This window comes from Anoplophora glabripennis, unplaced genomic scaffold (assembly GCF_000390285.2).
Source record: "Anoplophora glabripennis isolate ALB-LARVAE unplaced genomic scaffold, Agla_2.0 scaffold1598, whole genome shotgun sequence".
NCBI lineage: Eukaryota > Metazoa > Arthropoda > Insecta > Coleoptera > Cerambycidae > Anoplophora > Anoplophora glabripennis.
In genome coordinates, this window is record NW_019417686.1 from 31,830 (window position 1) to 51,605 (window position 19,776).

Genomic DNA, 19,776 nt, shown 5'->3' on the forward strand with positions numbered 1-19,776 from the left:
AATAGCAGAAAATTTTGCTGAAACTACAAATATTTTGAAATCACCATAGGGATTTTTCTGCAAAATATATGTAAGGTAACATGACACTCAATGTTGCCAATAAAATAAAATTTATTCACCGGCTAGCATTTACAGAGCCATAACATAACCTCACTACAACTCTGATGTAAATAAATATTTCAAAAAAGACATGGATAAGACTGAAGTACCCTGTGCTGTGTGTAATACCTTCTTGGAAACCATCCATTTTAACTTAAAAAGTAATAATTCTAAATATTCAAACACTCCTCTAATATCAATTATTGAAAACGTAACTGCAAAATTTCTGCCCAAACACTTTGATATCTGTATACAATGTTACGATTTATTAAACGAGTTAGATGCTATTGAGTTAAGGCAAATGGAAATTCGAAGTCAGTTTAAGAAATATGTAGAGCATCATTACAAGCAAAATATTTCCAGTATCCCAAATATAAATCCTGAAGGGAATGAAATAAGCATAAATGATAATTTGTCGGACTGCAGTAAAACGATTGAAAACAGCATAACCGCTAAGTTAAATAAAAATATAAAATCAAATGTTAAGCTTGTAGATGAAAATACGACAAATAGTACTTTAAGTGTGTGTAATATAGAAGAAACAGTGCCGGTTTCAAGTACAGAGAAAACTGAGAAAATAAAAATCGGGAAAATAAAATATCCTGGGGCTCCAAAACCACACAAATGCCACTGTTCGAAAGAATTTCGAACTGCTAGCGAGCTGAAAAATCACATGAACACTCACAACAATCGTCGTGCGTTTATTTGTGAAATATGCGGACAGTCTTACAAGCACAAAGCCGCGTTCAATATTCACATGGATATGCATAATGGTATTAATCCGTTTACCTGTATTTATTGCCACAAGTCCTTTACTCAGAAAGGTGCCTTAGTAAGACATGTACCCATTCATACAGGTTAGTAAGACATCAGTTAACCAGTAATGCTCTATTGTGAATAATCATAATTTTAGGGGAGATGCCTTACCAATGTGATGAATGCGGCAAACGTTTTGTACACCATACTTCGTTTAACATTCACAGGTTGTCCCATACCGGACTAAAATCTTATAAGTGTACCACGTGTGGTTTAGCGCTAATGTCCGGTTCGCACCTCAAGAGACACATGCGGATACATACGGGCGAAAAGAACTTTGCTTGTGGCATTTGCGGAAAGCGTTTCGCTGAAAAGTATAATTTAGCAGTCCACGAGAAATTGCACACCAATCCCTGTTCGAGTGTATCACAGAAAAGGAATTATAGGTATGTTCAATTGGAATTTTTTTTAGAATCTTAAAGTTTCTATAAACCTTCTAGTTAAATCTGTGTAACTTTGAGTGCGGGTTCTTTTTTTTAAGGGTATGCATTCCCCAAAATACTAATCTGAAATTATTATTTTTTAATTGAATCGAGTTATATTTTGTTAACCAACTATATGAAACTAACTGAGTGGCAGAGAGGAAAAACTGTAACAGAAAATAATTTTGTGAAAACAAAAATGTATTTGTTAGAATTTTTTAAAGTACTTTGTTTAGTTTGTGAATCTCATTGACGACCTCTGATGACATTAGCCTAGTTTAGATGAACTACATAATATCAATCCGCTTGATTTACGATAACAGGGCCCTAGATGGACAAAAAACAAACGTCCAACGTTAATTTAATGAAAAGAGAAACAAATATGTTGCCTTCATTTTCATAAATAATATACAATCTGTACAATATTTGTTGAGATAAAATTGCAAGAAAAAAATAAGCCAATAAAGTTCTGTTATCTGAACTACTGAAAAATTAGGGTAAAAAAAGGATATGTGTTTCTAAAGGTTAAATTCAAAGTTGCACGCTGTATTTTAAAATTAAAACGGCCAAACTTACAAATGAAAATTCTAGATGGTGACTCTCTCTCATCCTTCTCTATACAGGACTGGGCAAATGTATCAGAACACCTGTGTATAAGTTTGATTAAAAAATATCTTTAAAAAAAGTTTGTATAGCATTTTTATTATTTTCAATTTCATACCTTAATTTCCAACATCTACTTTATTTTTAGAGATACATCGTTGTCGGCAGTTTTTTTAAACGGACGTTTATTTTAACATTTTTAGAAAGACAGATTTTCACCGATTACAATGATCTAGGGTTTGGTGGATCTGTGATTTATTTATTGAATAAAGCAATAAAATAAAAAGCTGTTAACAGCTGGCTGTTTACATTTTTTGTCACAGCTACATGAAAAAGTAATCGGGTTTGCTATCGTTTTGGCAAATTTTATTTAAAAGAAATCAGATCATCTATACCTGTTGGATGCAGTCAATAGTGATAGATAGTTATTACTTAATAATATTGCTAAGAACTAAGTGAACATGAAAGAATTTCGTTGTTGATGATGGTTGGTTTTGGAAACAGGAAGATATAGCTGCAAGATGCATGCAATATTTTTAATGCAACATTCTCTGAAAGAAATTCCCATATTTCAAAATCAACAGTTTCATGGGTTGTGAACAAGTTTCATGAAACGGGAAGTGTCAAAAATCTTACAAAATCCGGTGCACGTAAATCAGTTACAAATGAAGATATCAGTAGATGTTCTTCTCATTCTACAAGAAGAACCAAAAACTTTTGTGCCTCAAGTCGTCACCTTATATCACAATGTTAGCGAGAGAACAGTAAGGAGGATATTGGCCAAAAATAAATTGTCATCCGTATAAAGTACGTTTAGTTAGTACAAGAATTATGTGAGGAGGACCCTGATAAAAGGATGCAATTTTGTGAGGAAATGATGAACAACATTGGGAACAATGGAAACTTTGTCAATAATATACTTTTCTTAGGTGAATCGACATCTGCTTGAACGGTTTGTAAATCGACATAACTCGTTACTGGAGTGATCAAAATCCACATTAGGTAGAAGAAAATCACACTCAATATCCTCAGAAATTAAATGTATGGGCATATAATCAGAGGACATCATCGGCCCACTCTTTCTTACAGAAAATTTGAACTCTAATTGTTATTTACAACTTTTGCTTTGAAAATGATGACTCTCAAATGATGTTTGGTACCAACAAGGTGGAGCTCTGCCTCATTATGGAGTTGACGTGCATCAGTACCTAAATAATGTATTTCTGCAGAGATTGATAGAGAGAAGAGGATATACTGAATGGCCACCGCGATTGCCAGATTTAAGTCTGTTAGACTATTTCCTTTGGGCTCATTTAAAATCTGTTGTCTACAAAACCAAACCTCAGTCGCTAGAAGAGTTGGAAGATCTGCTTAGGGTGGCTGTTCAAGAAATATCACAGCTTGCCATGCAAAATTCCTTAAGAGCCTTCGTTGATCGATTACAATGTTGTCAAGCTGCCGAAGGTCACCAATTTGAACATTTATTATGAATGTTTTGTTTAATATTCAAGTGCTCCATATTTTGCAATAACAAATTTCATTTTCAATAAATAAAATTTTATTTTTTTTATTCAACATTTGAAAAATAAATCGCAGACCCACCAAACCCTATATCATTGTAATTGGTGAAAATCTGTCTTTCTAAAAATGTTACAATAAACAGGAGGGTTCATTTAAAAAATGTAGATGTTGGAAATTAATGTACGTCATTGAAAAGTATAAAATACTACAAAAACTGTTGTTAAAGGTATTTTTTAATCAAATATTATGGTTCAGCCTATACACAGGTATTCGGGTACATTTGCCCTACCCTATATAGACATACAAGTGACAGGAATGTCACAGAAGATATCTTCTGTGGGAATGTTTTGAGAGTAGCGCCATCTAGTTTTATTATCCCTAAGTTGGCTAAAACAGTTGGAAACTGTGATCGTTAACTGAAGTATGTATTGTACTTATTTTAGTCAACGCTGTGATTTAGCCGTTTTGCTTGTCTGTAATATTTATTCATTTTCAGCTGTCAGATTTGTGGTGTAAGCTTTGAAAGGAAGGTGAAGCTAGATGAACATTTAGTGAAGGAACACCAAATAATGAAGTTAGAAATAGATAACAAAGACATTTTAAAACAGCCTTTTATATGTAACGACTGGAGTACCGACGAATATAAGTAATTGTTGTTTTAAATGTGTTTTTCTTTTTAATTTTTTTATTACAATAATTTCACTTTTATTCTTTTATGAAGATTTTTTCTACAGAACATTTTTCGATTAAAACAAAATAATTACATTAAAACAATGACTACAAAAAAATCTACCGTTTATTATAAAAAAGTTCGTACACCTGATTTAAAAAATACAAGACGCAAGACATTAAGAAAACAACCGATTTAAGCAGTTGTGGTCCATCCTAAAGAAATGCCAATTCTCGGTCTTAGTTAAGTCGTTCGCCCCCAGACTCTTGTAAAAATCAACGGCGGGATTCCAAGACAAAACGTGTAAATCCATCCTTCTGATGCTCGCGTTGTGCGCTATCTTCGCGACAGCCATAAACAGCTGTTTGCCGATTCCATTACGTCTGTAGGCGGGTTGGACGTAGAGGTCTTCGAGTAAAATCGACCGTCCCACCCAGGTTGAGTACGAATAGTAATACAAGGCGTAACCCACGATGTGGCCGTCGGACAGCTCCGCCACTATGCAGGTGAACGCGGGGGTTTCTTTGTCAAACCCGTCCTCTTGCAGTATTTTGTCATCGATGCAGACTTGGTGTTCGAGTTTCTCGTATTCGGCAAGTGCCTGGTACAGAAAATGGTTGTTATTATGTTGTTTCCCTCGAATTTCAAAAAATACATTAAATATTTTTGCAAAATGAAAACGTTTCAAGTAAACAGAAATTAAATTATTTAAGTTTAGAGTTGTTAACTGTTCTTTATAACTTTTAAGGGACAATTTTATTAAAAAGGCCGGATTTCTACAAAAAAAATTGGGACACTAATTTTGAATAGTAGGTATTTTATTTGATTATCGGTTAAATCTTGAATATACAGTATTTTTACTGGATGTTTAACATGTTTCGAATCTTCCAAAACTTCGCATTTGTCGTCCTGCCAGAGGATTAAGCAGGACTTAAATTACCAAAAATTGGGAGGTTCCACGAAAATCAATACAGTTGGCAACTCTAGAAGTTCTTTCAAAGACACAAATTATGAAAACTATTTACAATACCACAAGATTTCATCAAAGTCATCCTACTACTATAAGATTATATTAACACTATAAACTTTAACAATAATTGTTTACTCTTAGATTATATTCCTAAGACAACAAATACTTCATGTTAAATTTTTTAAAGTAACGATAACAATTTAATATCATAAATATAACAGAGAAAAATGCTTAACCACAAGGTAAGTAATATTTGGTGTTAAATTGCCGGTAATCTAATGTAAAATTGACTTATTCTTTCAGATAAATTGTAAAGGAATATTTTTCCATAGTATATCGACCTTTTCTATAAATAACACAACACTAGTTCATTACGTGATATAATTTCACGCTTGATTACAGATATTTTATAGTTATTTCTATTTATCTGACACGAATTTATTCATTTCATTGCATGGTGCAAATATTTGTCAAGAGACAAGGAACATAACCATACAGGCACATCCTTGGAAATGTAGATTACGAAAATGTTAATGAAATTTAAAAACATGTTTATGTTACTTTAAAGTGTCACAGTTGCTTAATAGCCCAGGGACTTTTTAAAAATAACATCTAAAACAAAGCTTATAATCCCCAAGAATTTGGTGACCTGAAATATTTCATCTATTTACCTTAATCAGTTTATAGACCTGTACCATATCTTCCCTTTTTGCCTTTCTAACAGTGACATTAAATTCCTGGCACTTCAACATTTTTCTAAACTATTTCAACAACTAATTAAAAACTGCAGCACTAAGTAATCCTACAAACTGTAATATCAGCACAAATTAATAAAATGAGTAAGAACGTATAGCTTTTGTTACTGATAAGATAATCATGTACATCACAGTAAAAAGAAAGTATAATCAGCTAAAGATTTATTCTTTGTTTATACTGGCATTTAACACATTAATTATAGGCAATATTATCATCGAGAATATTTAAACTATAAATTGAACTTGATGAATTTTTATTAAAGAGACACGAGTCGATTGTTTGCTTTAATTGAAGCCAATTTAAACAATATTACAAGAGAAATATTGTAGACAAACTTTCAACAGACTGTTAACGTTCATTCTACCACTAAATTTTCCTAAAAATCATATCAGCACCTACCTATTCCTTATCTGACTAGAAATTTGGGTTAAAGGTTAAAGATCATTTTATAAGTAAAAATTTTTGAACAACTTATTGAATCAGTATAGCGAAACCAATATCACCTTTGAATTTAAAATTAATCATTAGATGTATTTCTTCATTGCTAAATCACATGGAACTGCGAAATATACTTTGAATTATCACGTATTGACATTTGTTTGTCTGATTGAAGGTTATGTTGGTGTTGTACAAAAGTGACACTTGAGGATGTGAGTTGCCAAATTTAAGTCAAAAAAACTCACGTCACAACCGTCACTCTCTGAACAAGAGTCGAAAGATCAATTGTTGCGGCCTTTCCTTGCAGTTTATTGATAATGGCGACTATGTTACGAAGTGCCGCACTAGCCGAAAATTTAGTTTTAAAAAATGGCCCAAAGGTAAGCATAAACCCCTTATTTTTTTACGATAACGCCTCGCTTCTACGACTTGGAATTTCCACGACCTTGACCAGCTCCATATTTATTATTAGATAAATGACAACCCTGCGGAACTCGAATTATGTAAATGTAGGACGAATTCCTATTTTTGAATGAAAATTTCAGATATTGGGTTCGATTTCTAACGGTCGCTGGCAACCACAACAACAGCAAACTAGAAACTTAAATGTACACGAACATATCAGTTATTCTTTATTGAAAGAGGCAGGAATAACAGTACCAAACTTTGGAGTTGCCAAAACCAAGGAAGAGGCCCGAAAGATCGCGGAAAAACTAAACACAAGGGATCTAGTCCTTAAGGCACAAGTATTAGCGGGAGGTCGTGGTGTAGGACACTTTAAGAATGGTCTTAAAGGTGGTGTTCGAATGGTTTATTCGTAAGTAATTTGCTGAATTTAATTTCCGAAAAATAATCGTTTGATCAATTGCAGACCCGCAGAAGCAGAGGAGATCGCTGGAAAAATGTTGGGGGAATACTTAGTGACCAAACAGACCGGAGAGAAAGGACGAATATGCAATGCCGTGATGGTAGCGGAGAGGAAATTCCCCAGAAAAGAATTTTACTTTGCCGTCATGATGGAAAGAGCTTTCAATGTAAGAAATATTAACAAAGTATCAAAATCACCGCAACTAATCTTGTGAATTTTCAGGGCCCAGTTATAATCGCCTCGTCTCAAGGCGGTGTAAACATTGAGGAAGTCGCCGCCGAAAACCCAGAAGCTATTATTTACGAACCGATCGACATTATAAAGGGCTTGACAAAGGAGCAAGCCGAGAGCGTTGCAGTAAAAGTAGGTTTGCAGTCGCAGAAACAAAAAACTGGTGATATGCTGCTGAAAATGTACGATCTGTTTGTCAAGAAAGACGCCCTTCTCATAGAAATCAACCCCTATGCCGAGGATGCTGGTGAGACGTGTAAGTAGCCATATATTTATAAATCACTTTTCCGTTTACCTGTTTTACGTCAGATTGGAGCTGATAATTTTGAAGTACCTAATTAAGATTGTGTGATATTTATGACGTCTATATATATCATACACCTATGTGGGATATGCATTAAATTTTAAAAAAATTGTTATCTCGAATGTTAGGTAATTAACAAATTAACTGAAGTCCTTCTGTTGATTTTCTTTGAAAAAAAATAGTTTAATTCATTTTTTAAAGTATAATTTTACATATTTTACTAAATCTTTTCGTATCATTTTTTTTTTTTGTTAAAATTTTACTTTACGGGTTTCTCCTACGTTGTAGTCGGGAACAGTTACATAGTTCTAGGTCACAATTAATATCATCATCAATTCACATCAAGGTTGAGTTAATAAAAACAACCTTGAGCCTCTATCGTGGACTTTGCTCTGTTTATTAGTGTTAAATATTTTTCTATATGTTTAATTGATGACAAACATCAGGAGAGAACAATGGTAGAAAACCTCGAGAGAGAAAACTTTTAGTGATTATGATAAAGTTGCATTTACAGTAAAAATTAATTATTGGAATGAATCAAACAAAAAATTATTTAAAAAGAAATGTTCAGACAAGTGGATTAGTATTATAAGTTGCACACTTTTTTTTATAAAAGATATACAGGGTGTCCCAACTAAACAATATGACATCATTGATGATTTTTTTAAACGGCCACCCTTGTTTTTTTTAAAGGTGTATAGTTAGACATAAATATTTAATAATAGTCGCTCTCGAGATACATCAAGTTAAAATTATTCGTTTACCATTCCTGTAGCTATTAAAAATGGTCGTTATTCAATTAATTTGGTCCTCAAATTGGTATTTCGGAAGGAATCATTAAAAAATTCTACTGCAACAAGATTAAAACTACGGATTTGAAAAAAAATTAATTCGGTAATGCCCATTTTTTAAATTATCAGTCCGAGCGTTTTCTTTTTTAAATGTTGTATTTGATATACCAAATTTATCCAAACTAGCGACTCGCAAACTTAAATATATCTTATCTGAGATTACGTGTAGCTGCAGTAGTAGTTTCTGTTTGAGAAAACATGTTATCTCTAGATCTAAGATTAATATTATATAATTTATTGTTATTCGAAATTAAAATGCGACAGTTTCTGATATATAAAATAATAATTTGTTCGTTATTAAATTTATAATAGATAGATCTAATCTTTCTATTATTAGCGACTCGGGGGGAATCTACCACTTTAGGAATGTTGTATATTTTCAGATAAGTTCTGTTCGTAATCGCCATTATTACAAGGTTAAAGTGATATTCTTATCCCAACCAACCGCATGTCGATTAAAAACATGGGTAAATGTAGAAAAATATAAAGTCCATTTGTTAAACTATTACATGCTATTTTATTTATATAAAACGGGTAATAGCTCTCATGTTACCAATTATTCCGGTATTTGGTATTATTCTAAAAGTACCTACTTTAGGATTTGGTTTGTTACACAGCTTTCTTACATAAATATGCCTAATATAAACGAACTATAGAGTTAGATCTGTCGACTTATAGTCACTATTTGTTGAACATTTTGGAGGCTAAATTATTGCAATCTTCATTTTTTTGAGACCGATAGGGTAAATCATAGTATTTTAATGCGCAAACTTGGAATCTTAATTAAAGATGATTAAAGTTTGCAAATTTCATATCGATGGTGTCAGGTGTACTCCAAGGCTTTCATTTAGGGCCTTTGTTCTTTAATATGTATATTATGTAAATGATTTTCATGAGCGCTTCTTCAATTGTGTTATTTACAAACAGTTTGAAATGCTCAGGAAATAAAGAATGACCGCAAAAAGAGCCATTTTTCCGTCTGTTTTTGAGACTTTGACAGAAGCGACGGGAAAATTCCTAAAAATANATTTTTCCGTCTGTTTTTGAGACTTTGACAGAAGCGACGGGAAAATTCCTAAAAATATTCTAAAAATATCCAAGTACTCATCATGAAAAATAAAAATGAGCATCATTTTCAGTTTTTCGAAAATCACCCTTATTTAAGGGTTGAAAAGACAAAAAAAGTGAACAAATTAATAATAATTAATTAATCATCAACAGTTGTAAAACCCCAAATATTTCTATGTTATCAAAATAATATTATGAACGTGAAAATATCTAATTTCGTATTTGATACGGTCTTGTCCGGATTGAAAATTAACCCATAATATTCCTAAAGGAGTGAAATCATCCCCTAAGCGCCTAAAAATGCAAAAAAATATATTAAAAGATACAATTTTTTTCTTTTTCTTTTATGTGTACATGGTTGAACTTAGGGGTGGTTTTACCCTCATTTAGGGGTATTTTCCTTCGGATCTAGTGATTGTGGGTTATTAACAGTTCAGTTATCACAGATAAAAGAAAAAGAAAAAAAATTGTAACTTTTAATATATTTTTAGGCGTTTAGGGGATGATTTCACCCTTATAGGGATATTATGGGTTGATTTTCAATCCGGACAAGACCGTATCAAATACGAAATTAGATATTTTCACGTTCATAATATTATTTTGATAACAATATAGAAATATTTGGGGTTTTACAACTGTTGATGATTCTTAATTTGTTCACTTTTTTTCTTTTCAACGCCTAAATAAGGGCGATTTTCGAAAATTTTCGAAAAACTGAAAATGCTCATTTTCAATTTTCATGGCGAGTTTTTGGATATTTGTAGAATATTTTTAGGATTTTTCCTGTCGCCTCTGTAAAAGTCTCAAAAACAGGTGGATTTTGCGGTCACTCTTTAAAGCTTATAGTTATTTTAAATCGTAAATCACCCTAGTGTACTACTTATTTATTTATTTATTTCATGATGTTTCTAAAATTTAAAATATGTTCTAATTCTTTCTTTCATGTCTTAGAAGCTTTGATATTTGTTCTATACTCTGGAACAGCCCATAATACGTTAAACAATGATCTTGTTGTTTTAAACCGATACTTTTTGGGAAATATTATTTCTTTTTGCCTAAACTAACGATTAAACCAAGTTTCAATCCGAAACGAATTTTTTCACAATTTTTTTTTCATTTACTGGGCTAAATGTAATTTTTAATAATATTTCTGTTCCTGTCCTTTCATAATTTCTACTATATTTATTTGTCTTCAGACTTCTCCCTGGACGCCAAGTTCCGGTTCGACGACAACGCCCAGTTCCGCCAAAAAGAGCTGTTCGCCCTCCGCGACTGGACCCAAGAGGACGAGAAGGAGGTGGCCGCCGCCAAATTCGACCTCAACTACATCGCCCTGGACGGCAACATCGGCTGCATGGTGAACGGCGCCGGTCTCGCCATGGCGACCATGGACATAATCTCGCTGCACGGGGGCTCGCCCGCCAACTTCCTAGACGTCGGCGGCGGCGCCACCGCCTCCGCCGTCAAAGAAGCCTTCAAAATCATCACGGCGGATCCTAAGGTACACGCCATCCTCGTCAATATATTCGGGGGCATCATGAGGTGCGACGTCATCGCCGAAGGTATTATCGCCGCCGCCAAGGAATTGAGTTTGAGGATGCCCATCGTGTGCAGGTTGCAGGGCACCAACGTGGACGACGCAAAGGTGCTGATCGCGTCGTCCGGATTGAAGATTCTCCCTGTGGATAATTTGGACGAAGCGGCGCGGTTGGCGGTGAAATTGTCCAACATCGTCAGTCTCGCCCGTGACGCCAAGCTCGATATCAACTTCGAAATGCCGCTGTAATAAATGATGGGCGTTGGATCGTGACTTTAATTTTAATTCCGTCTGTGTGCGGCACAGAATTTTGGTGTTTTTGTCTGGCAAAATTGCTGAAAATTGTGTAAAACGTATATCGGGGCTTCAAATTATTCCGTGTATCACCATTTTATCGTCGATACGATCTATGTATCTATAAGCACTGTAAATTGTTAAGTAATATTTATTTATATAAAGTAAGATTCGAGTTGAACGTTGTTTTCTTTCTGAAATCGATAAAATTAATGTCCAATGTTTTTCTAGAGGGAGTAAAATTACAAGGCTTAGCGCTGATTACACAGTCACACGAAAAAAGAAAAGTTGGCTGTACTTTTCATGCGACATATGTTATCCGTAGTATTTTTGCCTCCTGATCACGAATCCGGTGTCAGAAATGAGCTATCACATCGAAGGAACCTAACCTCAAAAAACAGGTCAAAAATTCACGAAAAAGAGCTAGGAAAATACAAAAAATTATTTTTTCTATATTCAAATATTCAGTTATATGATTAAGACTCTGCCGAATGTGAATCCGCAGTCAGAATTGATGGTTCTTTTTTATCTAGAAAAAAAAACGGGTCAATTAAGGTCAAATATTACGAATTTTCGAAAAATAACAGATTCGCGCCAAATTTGGTATACGGGGGTTTTCGGGGTCGCTAATCACGAATCCGAGATCAAATTTGTATGTACAGGGCGATTCACTATATTTTGACCCCCCCCCATTAACTTTTTTGTTTTAAGAGATAAAAAAAATGTAAAATACGAAAGTTACACGATTTTTTATGAATTTTTCAAAAATGACATTTGAAAAACAAATGAAGTCCAAACAATGTGGCCGCGGACTTTGTTACTTTAAATGGAACACCCTGTATATTTTTACATATTTGGATAGAACGTTCCTTGTAGAGCATAGCAATATAGGCAATTGCAAAAAAGGCATTTCTGCCTTTTTTGCAATTACGTAAGGATTTACAGATTTAGTTATAATATACTTTGACAGATCGGACATTGATATGGTCCAAAATGCATATAGGTAATGTAACGAAATCTCACTAATTAGGCCGTGAGAGGCCTAATTACTCATGGACAATGTTATATGGTAGGCCGTGACAGTGACAGCTGTCATGATAACATTGTTATTGTTTGACAGTTTATATTATTATTTAATTAAAATGGGTTACACAGAAGTAGAAAATTATTTAGAATTAAAATAGAGTACGGAGAAGAACTTTGCTCTATTTTAATTCCTATAATATTTCAATTTTCTACCTCTGCGTTAGTTAAATAATAATACAAACTGTCAAACAATAACAATGTTGTGATGACATTAACTGTCACTGTCACGGCCTACCATATAACATTGTCCATGAGTAATTAGGCATCACACGGCCTAATTAGAGAGATTTAGTTAGAATAGCTATATGCATTTTGGACCATATCAATGTCCGATATGTCAAAATATATTATAACTAAATCTGTAAATCCTTATATAATTGGAAAAAGTCAGAAATGCCTGAAAAAGGTTTAATAATTACAAGATGTCTTATTTTCTTAATAAAAAAACCTTCTTTTCCTTTTTTAATAGTATCTCGCTTATTGTTAGCGATTGACCCGACAAACCCTACATGACTATGCTCGACAGTGAACGTTCTATCCAAATTTGTAAAAATATACAGGGTGTTCCATTTAACTTAACAAAATTAACATCCGCGGCCATTTTGTTTGGACTTCATTTGTTTTTCAATTGTCACCTTCAAAAAATTCATAAAAAATCGTGCAACTTTTGTATTTTACATTTTTTTATAACTTTTAAAACAAAAAAGTTAAATGGGGGCTCAAAATATAGTGAATCACCCTGTACCTACTTTATTATGTGAGATTAGGCAGTAAACCCGTTAATAGATCTTTTACAGAAAAAAGATATAGCCGAAAAAAAGGTGAAAACATGATTGGGTACTCAAGTAAACAAAAATATTACAAACTGCGCCCCGAAAACCTCCGTATACCAAATTTGGCGCAAACGTTATTTTTTGAAAATTTGGTCGGACATCTTGGATCCGTCATCTTAAATTTTGCAAAATTTATCTCGGATCCGTGATCAGCGACCCCGAAAACCCCCGTATACCAAATTTGGCGCGAACGTTATTCTTTGAAAATTGGTACGGCCATCTTGGATCCGCCATCTTGAATTTTGCAAAATTTACCTCGGATCCGTGATCAGCGACCCCGAAAACCCCTGTACACCAAATTTGGCGCGAATCTGTTATTTTTTGAAAATTCGTGATATCTGACCTTAATTGACCCATTTTTTAGAGGTTAGAAAAAGAACCATCAATTCTGACCGCAGATTCACGTTTGGTGGGGTCTTAACCATATAAGTGAACATTTGAATATAGAAAAAAAAAATTCATATTTTTCCTAACACTTTTTCATGAATTTTTGCTATTTTTGACCTGTTTTTTGAGGTTAGGAAATTCCTGTGATGTGATAGCTCAATTCTGACACCGGATTCGTGATTAGGTGGCAAAAATATTTCAGATAACATATGTCGCATGAAAAGTACAGACAACTTTTTATTTTTTGTGTGTCTAAAAAAAAAATGATAACAAATTTTTAAATTACCATTTTTTTTTTTTTTCAAAAAAAAAAAACAACTATGCATGACAAGTTCCTATGAAAATTGTTCCTAGAAGGCTCCCTTACGGAGATACAAGCCCTTAAAGGACGCCCCTGAAAATAGATTTTTTTTTATAACTTTTAAAATACTTTGTGAATTTAATTATTTTTAGGAAAAAACAAATCTGTACCTCCGAGCTAATCTGTGTTAACTCCAATTTTTGCAAAAACAGTATTAACTCCATCTATTTTCAAAAAAATAAACATATGTTAATCAAACCTGTTACATAGTATGTCAATATTGTAGTCAACTAATCTTTTTTAACCATTTAACAAAAAATAATAAAAGTGCTATGTAGAATTAATTGAGATACAATTTTATAAACTTGGAGTTAATACAGTTTAGCTCTGAGGTACTGAAATGTAAATATGTAGTATAACAACCCTAGGTTCGACAAAAAAAACAAACGTAGTTGTGGCCAAAAACATGTGTGATCGTCATAAGGACTACCTACGTTGTGTGTATCCATTTTTAATTGACCGGAAGGCACTGGCTACTAACTTTGTAGAGGGGATGTATGGTTTAATTATATAAAACAAAAGCAGAGTAATTACACCTAACCTTTATTTACATACAATTCAGATTAAACATGTGACAAATAGAAAGAACAACAAAAACATTAACAACCATTTAACATAAAATGAGAGTGCCAGACTCACCTAGAGCTCCTGAGGGGAAAGAGCATGGCAGAGAAATCCACAATCGTTGCTCTTACCACCCAAATATAAATACCAAACAACCGCTAACCAAAGGCATAAATTAAGAACCTTTGCTAATGATAATTAAGACTGAACTTATTTAATTTCTCACTAAATGTCATCTCACTCAAGTCTGACATACACACTTCCAAGTAAAACTGAAGAGATTTTAGTAACAATAATAGCAACAACAACAACAACAACAACAACAATAATAATCGGGAAGGTACTGGAGTCCCATAATACGGGAGGCTATCCAGCTAAAGTTGAAATATCAGGAGAACAACAACAATAATAACAATAATAATAATCATGGGTGAAAATGTTAGTAAATTCAACAAAGCTCTTACATACGTATGACATAAAGTGAGCACAAGAAATCAAAGAACAACGTAATCAAGATAAAACAAGTTAAATGTGAAACAAAGAAGTTGTTTTGCAATATCTGGGCAGACACGACAATATATACATATTTTAACATGTAATAAATAATGAGCAATCGTTAATAATAATTGTAACAATTTTATATTAGAAAAATAAACGCCCCTGAGCGTAAGACAATGAAGGCTAAACATATACAGAATTATTATCATGAAACATCTATATTTTTCGTATAACGTAATCGTGGCAAAAACAAGTTAGATGTGAAACAAAGAAGTTGTTATTGTAATGTCTGGCAATCAGGACAATACATATATTTTTAACATGAAATAAATAATGGGCAAACTTTAAGTATAATTATAACAATTTTACCTTAGGAAAATATATGCCCTTGAGCATAAAGCAATGGAAGCTAAACATACAAAGAATTATCATGAAACATCCATAACCATCACAATCATAAAATTACATAGAACAATTAACAACAAAATACTTAAAGAATATTACCTGCTAACTAATAACACTTTACACAATTAACTTTTCACTACTTTGACACACTGCCCGCCGATCATCTTACTACCGATCTCCACCCTGTTCGCACTTCAACTGCCTATCTTCAACTATTAAGGTTTCCTTCCAGAATGCGATACCTAAGTGCTTGTTTTTTGTGCTTCCTTCTACCGACCGTTAATATTACTTTTTCATTATTATACAACACCCATGTAACAGGTAACGTGGAAGTTGATAAGATAAGTACGGTTTTGCACAAATAAAAGTGGCATTTTTTTAGATAGGCACAGAAAGAATGCAAATTTCATCGGTTTATTTCTCTTTTAGATATAAAAATCATATTAAACAAAAATAGGTTTTCTCGAAAACAGTTAATTTTTTCGATATTCGAGTGACTCATTTAAGTCTAAGGTTCAAGCTATCTAAAAATATTAATTTTGTGCCTGTCATACAGGGTGTAAAAAAAATTGACATTATTGCAAACCAAATAAGCCAAATTATTTTCATGGGTCAATTTTTTACGAGTTTTATCTGTTGTCCATCGTATTAAAAAATAATTTTTCAGGGGGAGTCCTTTAGGGGCCTGTATTTCCGCAGAGGGGGGGCTCCTAGGGAAAATTTTTATAGGGACTTGTCATGTTATTTTAACGTCCCCTCTATAAATCCGGAAGATTGCCCACATATTCTGAGATGTATAAGCTCAGGATTTAAATTTTCAAAAATAAAGGAACTGATAGAAACAATAATTAAATTCCATGATTTATTAAATTACACATATCTATTTACACTTATTATGGCACAAATCTAATACAAATAAATATATAAGTTTCAAGTATAAGCTTTATGGACACATCAGATACACCTTTATTATTAGTTATTTAATAACTTTTTATGACATTTTTAATCTGTCAAGATGATTATTTTTACTTTCAAAGGATATGCTAACAGTACATTTGACTATTTTAGAGGTGGAGTATTCCATATATTGACCAAAAAATTCTGATATTTCAGGTTTTCCAGGAAAAAGTGTAAGTTCTAATTAGTTTCCATGTATCCCCCACTTAATATTTAATTACTGGTTTTCTCCAAATGAGAAACGTATTTATTTCACTTAAAAAGAAAAATAATTTTTGCTTTTCGGAATAATAATTAATTGCAACCTAGATATACTGGGGGATTTTTAGTTTAAGAGAAAATGACATTATTTTAATCCGTCAAAATTAAAGAAATATTTAAAAAAAAGTTAAATATTTGTGGCTAAATTTAACAAACGTACCTGACCTCTGTATTAGCAGTTTACACCGAAACAAATATATTTCCAAAAAATCGGCTTTAATGTTAGTACAAATTAAGAAAATGCAAAAATAAAAAACTACTTACCACGGTCCTAGACTTAAGTTCAAATTTTGAAGACCTTTCGAACAACATTTCATGCATTTTAGAGAGAACAACGAAAATAAATAAGGGAAACACACCAACTCCGTCCACCCACATACTCAACAACATAAATAGTTTCACATGACTTACAAAGCTACACAATGCTACCTTCTTCGCTGGAGGCATCTGAAAGACTTTTTTTACTTGGTATCATAATTCGTCCGAAAAATGATGGATATTGTGGAGATGGTCCCCGTAATCCGTCGCTTCGCTCCCGACAAACGTATCGTGATGCTCAAGAATCTCGTCAAAGCTTAATATATCGTCGTGATCATCATCGCTGTGAGCGAAAAGGTGCTCTACTTCTTCCTCGGCGATTTCCCTACAAATCAAAAAAATATTGAATTTCCTTTTTTTTTTAATTAAAGAAAACTACGTACTCGTTACTTGGAACGATCCAGGACAGGATTTCGTTGCCAACAAGTTTTCCGTCTTTGTCCTTATCCAAAGATTCGTCGAATTTCAGTTTCTCGCCGAGCAAAGCGTCTTTGTCTATATCGTTGCCTCTATCCCCGATATACTCTTGAAAGCTTATAGAACCGTCCCCGTCTGTGTCTTTTTCCTTCAGAGTCTGTTCTAAGATCACAGGCAGCATGTTTGGATGTTCCTCGGGGTGGGAAAATGACACCCATTCTTCGCTATCAAGTTGACCGTCGCCATTTGTGTCTGCTGCTTTCCACATGGCTTTGTCATCTTCGATCAACTGTAAAAAAAATTAAAATAAGTTTTATAAGGATTAACATATCAGATTAATCATTTACATGTAGATTATCATCGCCGAAATTCAAGTTATCTTCAGAATCCTCGTCTACACCATATGTGTCTGACAGGTATTCATTCCAAGACACAACTCCATTGTTATCTTCATCGGCATCCTCCATCCTCTCTTTTGCTTCTTCCTCAGACAACATTCTGCAAAGTTTTATTGTCAGTAGAAACATATAAAGCAGGAAGCAGGTAATACACTTACTTAAAAGAACGTATTATCCAAGCTTTCAATTCTTTCCTGTCTATTTTTTGATCGGCATTCAAATCCATTTTCTTCAAAAGTATGCCCAAACGTCTTTTAGCTTCCTCTGGAGACAAGTGGTCATATTCTTCGGCTTCTTTATGGCTTCCTAGTATAGCCTCGTGATCGAATTCGCTAAAATGTTCTCCACTATCAGAGAAATGACTGTGATCTCTAGGACTGTAGGCTCCATCGGTTTCACGTTCTTTGTTTATCTCATTCGTGTGGCTGTGCATAACACCTGCATGAGCTCCATAGTGTACAAGAAATAACAAAATACATATACTCCAATTTCTAACCTCCATGATCAGATGATATATCAAAATGCTCTTAAAGCTACGAGGCATAAAAGTCTTAAAAGGATGATATGTACTTTAATCTACATTGGAAATAAATGTTTATAAACATAAACATGTTCATGTCAATGTCACTAATGACATTTAAAAATAAAAACATCACAGAACACAGATAAAAGAACACAAACAAAAATTAAAAAGGTGATCTACCCATAAATCTAGAAATAAGTCTAGATGGCAGTCATGTAAGTATTGTTAGGGCGGTTGTAGAAAGAACAGGTTAAACGAAGTTTACAAAAACTTGGGTTCGCGCCATTATTCCATAGCTAGAAATTGGCCTCAATGATTTGGGATCGAGGGGGATTATCCATCTTTATCCTGCCTCATCTCGAGTAGGCCTGGACAGCCTTCGTAGGTGGGCCCCATCCGTCGTCTACCCCGACCGCAAATGCGGCCGGTATAGGCGCTTTGTGGGACCTCCTTTTGTCCTGGCTGGGCCCCGCCGGCTAGGGCCCTTTCTTCTGGCGCTCTTCTTGCTTCGCCGGCTCGTCTGTGTAAAGACAAAACCAAGACGTTCATAAATAAACATTCTGCAACGATGAATGTGGTAAATAACAGTGATTATCATTATGTTATTTATTGTCAATAGTGTAGAGAATAATGGCGCGCTTAGTACTTTATAAGGAAAACAAAAAGCAGTTAGAAAAGGTCTTGTGCCGTGAGAACATTATTTTAAAAAAGAAAGATCAGAGGCCTATTTTTTGAAAGTAATTTTCAACTTATTTTCACTTTTCATTTTTATAAATGTAGAAAAGCGAAGAATATTATCATAATTTGGTAATGGAAATGAGATTACATAATACTAATAAGTATTTTAATTACTTGCGAACGGAACTGGACGGAATACAGATACGCAGTTTATCAAAAATAATTGCGATAATCGCCAAAATAGAAACCGATTCTATTTTCCCGCCCCCTATATTTAAATTTTGCGATTCTCGCAATATATTGAAATGAAGAAATGGTTGTCAAAAATATTTTATTTCAACCAATCAAATTGAAGTCCGCAAATCGTAAATCGTAAATCGCTACTGCATGAACTTACCTTTACTGTTGGATTACATATTTCGTGTCTACACTATCTACTTTATTGATATTAGACTACCTAATTAGTATCCACAGGAAATTGTTCATTTGGATCTTACGTTTATAGCATATAGTCTTAGGATGTTGTTTGTTTATGATAAGTCATGTTTTTGAGTGCGCCGCGCCATTATTCTATGGCTAGAAATTGGCCTCAATGATTTGGGATCGAGGGGGATTATCCCTCTTTATCCTGCCTCATCTCGT

At 33.6% G+C, this 19,776-nt stretch overlaps 4 protein-coding genes across 5 annotated transcripts; 2 read left to right on the forward strand and 2 right to left on the reverse strand.

Moving 5' to 3' along the window:
• The first annotated feature begins 133 nt into the window (after positions 1–133).
• LOC108916074 (zinc finger protein 37-like) lies at positions 134–4,111 on the forward strand. The gene is made up of 3 exons (XM_018722271.1): positions 134–956; positions 1,013–1,301; positions 3,958–4,111. Exons 1-3 carry the CDS (start codon positions 191–193, stop codon positions 4,109–4,111), a joined length of 1,209 nt encoding a protein of 402 aa, XP_018577787.1. The 5' UTR covers positions 134–190.
• A 128-nt stretch (positions 4,112–4,239) lies between these two features.
• On the reverse strand, positions 4,240–6,461 carry LOC108916079 (diamine acetyltransferase 2). 2 transcript variants are annotated; one of them, XM_018722276.1, is made up of 3 exons: positions 6,361–6,461; positions 5,773–5,910; positions 4,240–4,732 (listed from the first exon to the last, which is right to left on the reverse strand). In XM_018722276.1, exons 2-3 carry the CDS (start codon positions 5,851–5,853, stop codon positions 4,310–4,312), a joined length of 504 nt encoding a protein of 167 aa, XP_018577792.1. In that variant the 5' UTR covers positions 5,854–5,910; positions 6,361–6,461; the 3' UTR covers positions 4,240–4,309. The 2 variants fall into 2 exon arrangements, with proteins under 2 accessions (XP_018577792.1, XP_018577793.1); XM_018722277.1 differs by lacking the exon at positions 6,361–6,461 and adding an exon at positions 6,257–6,354.
• Positions 6,462–6,513: 52 nt separating this feature from the next.
• On the forward strand, positions 6,514–11,629 carry LOC108916077 (succinate--CoA ligase [ADP-forming] subunit beta, mitochondrial). Its single transcript, XM_018722274.1, has 5 exons — positions 6,514–6,675; positions 6,841–7,112; positions 7,167–7,329; positions 7,386–7,650; positions 10,814–11,629. Exons 1-5 carry the CDS (start codon positions 6,613–6,615, stop codon positions 11,401–11,403), a joined length of 1,353 nt encoding a protein of 450 aa, XP_018577790.1. The 5' UTR covers positions 6,514–6,612; the 3' UTR covers positions 11,404–11,629.
• Positions 11,630–16,441: 4,812 nt separating this feature from the next.
• LOC108916076 (reticulocalbin-2) lies at positions 16,442–18,573 on the reverse strand. Its single transcript, XM_018722273.1, has 4 exons — positions 18,092–18,573; positions 17,883–18,033; positions 17,502–17,824; positions 16,442–17,443 (listed from the first exon to the last, which is right to left on the reverse strand). Exons 1-4 carry the CDS (start codon positions 18,475–18,477, stop codon positions 17,272–17,274), a joined length of 1,032 nt encoding a protein of 343 aa, XP_018577789.1. The 5' UTR covers positions 18,478–18,573; the 3' UTR covers positions 16,442–17,271.
• Between the last annotated feature and the right edge of the window lie 1,203 nt (positions 18,574–19,776).

Bases quoted from the DNA above. Each gene is read 5' to 3' on its own strand.
- LOC108916077 (XM_018722274.1), top strand. From the start codon at position 6,613: ATGGCGACTATGTTACGAAGTGCCGCACTAGCCGAAAATTTAGTTTTA. The intron at 7,113-7,166 runs GTAAGTAATTTG...GATCAATTGCAG, and splicing joins GGTGTTCGAATGGTTTATTC to ACCCGCAGAAGCAGAGGAGA. The intron at 7,651-10,813 runs GTAAGTAGCCAT...ATTTGTCTTCAG, and splicing joins CGAGGATGCTGGTGAGACGT to ACTTCTCCCTGGACGCCAAG.
- LOC108916074 (XM_018722271.1), top strand. From the start codon at position 191: ATGGATAAGACTGAAGTACCCTGTGCTGTGTGTAATACCTTCTTGGAA. The intron at 957-1,012 runs GTTAGTAAGACA...TCATAATTTTAG, and splicing joins ACATGTACCCATTCATACAG to GGGAGATGCCTTACCAATGT. The intron at 1,302-3,957 runs GTATGTTCAATT...ATTCATTTTCAG, and splicing joins TCACAGAAAAGGAATTATAG to CTGTCAGATTTGTGGTGTAA.
- LOC108916076 (XM_018722273.1), bottom strand. From the start codon at position 18,477: ATGCCTCGTAGCTTTAAGAGCATTTTGATATATCATCTGATCATGGAG. The intron at 18,034-18,091 runs GTAAGTGTATTA...AAAACTTTGCAG, and splicing joins TGGATAATACGTTCTTTTAA to AATGTTGTCTGAGGAAGAAG. The intron at 17,825-17,882 runs GTAAATGATTAA...TTTTTTTTACAG, and splicing joins TCGGCGATGATAATCTACAT to TTGATCGAAGATGACAAAGC.
- LOC108916079 (XM_018722276.1), bottom strand. From the start codon at position 5,853: ATGTTGAAGTGCCAGGAATTTAATGTCACTGTTAGAAAGGCAAAAAGG. The intron at 4,733-5,772 runs GTAAATAGATGA...TTTCTGTACCAG, and splicing joins AGGTCTATAAACTGATTAAG to GCACTTGCCGAATACGAGAA.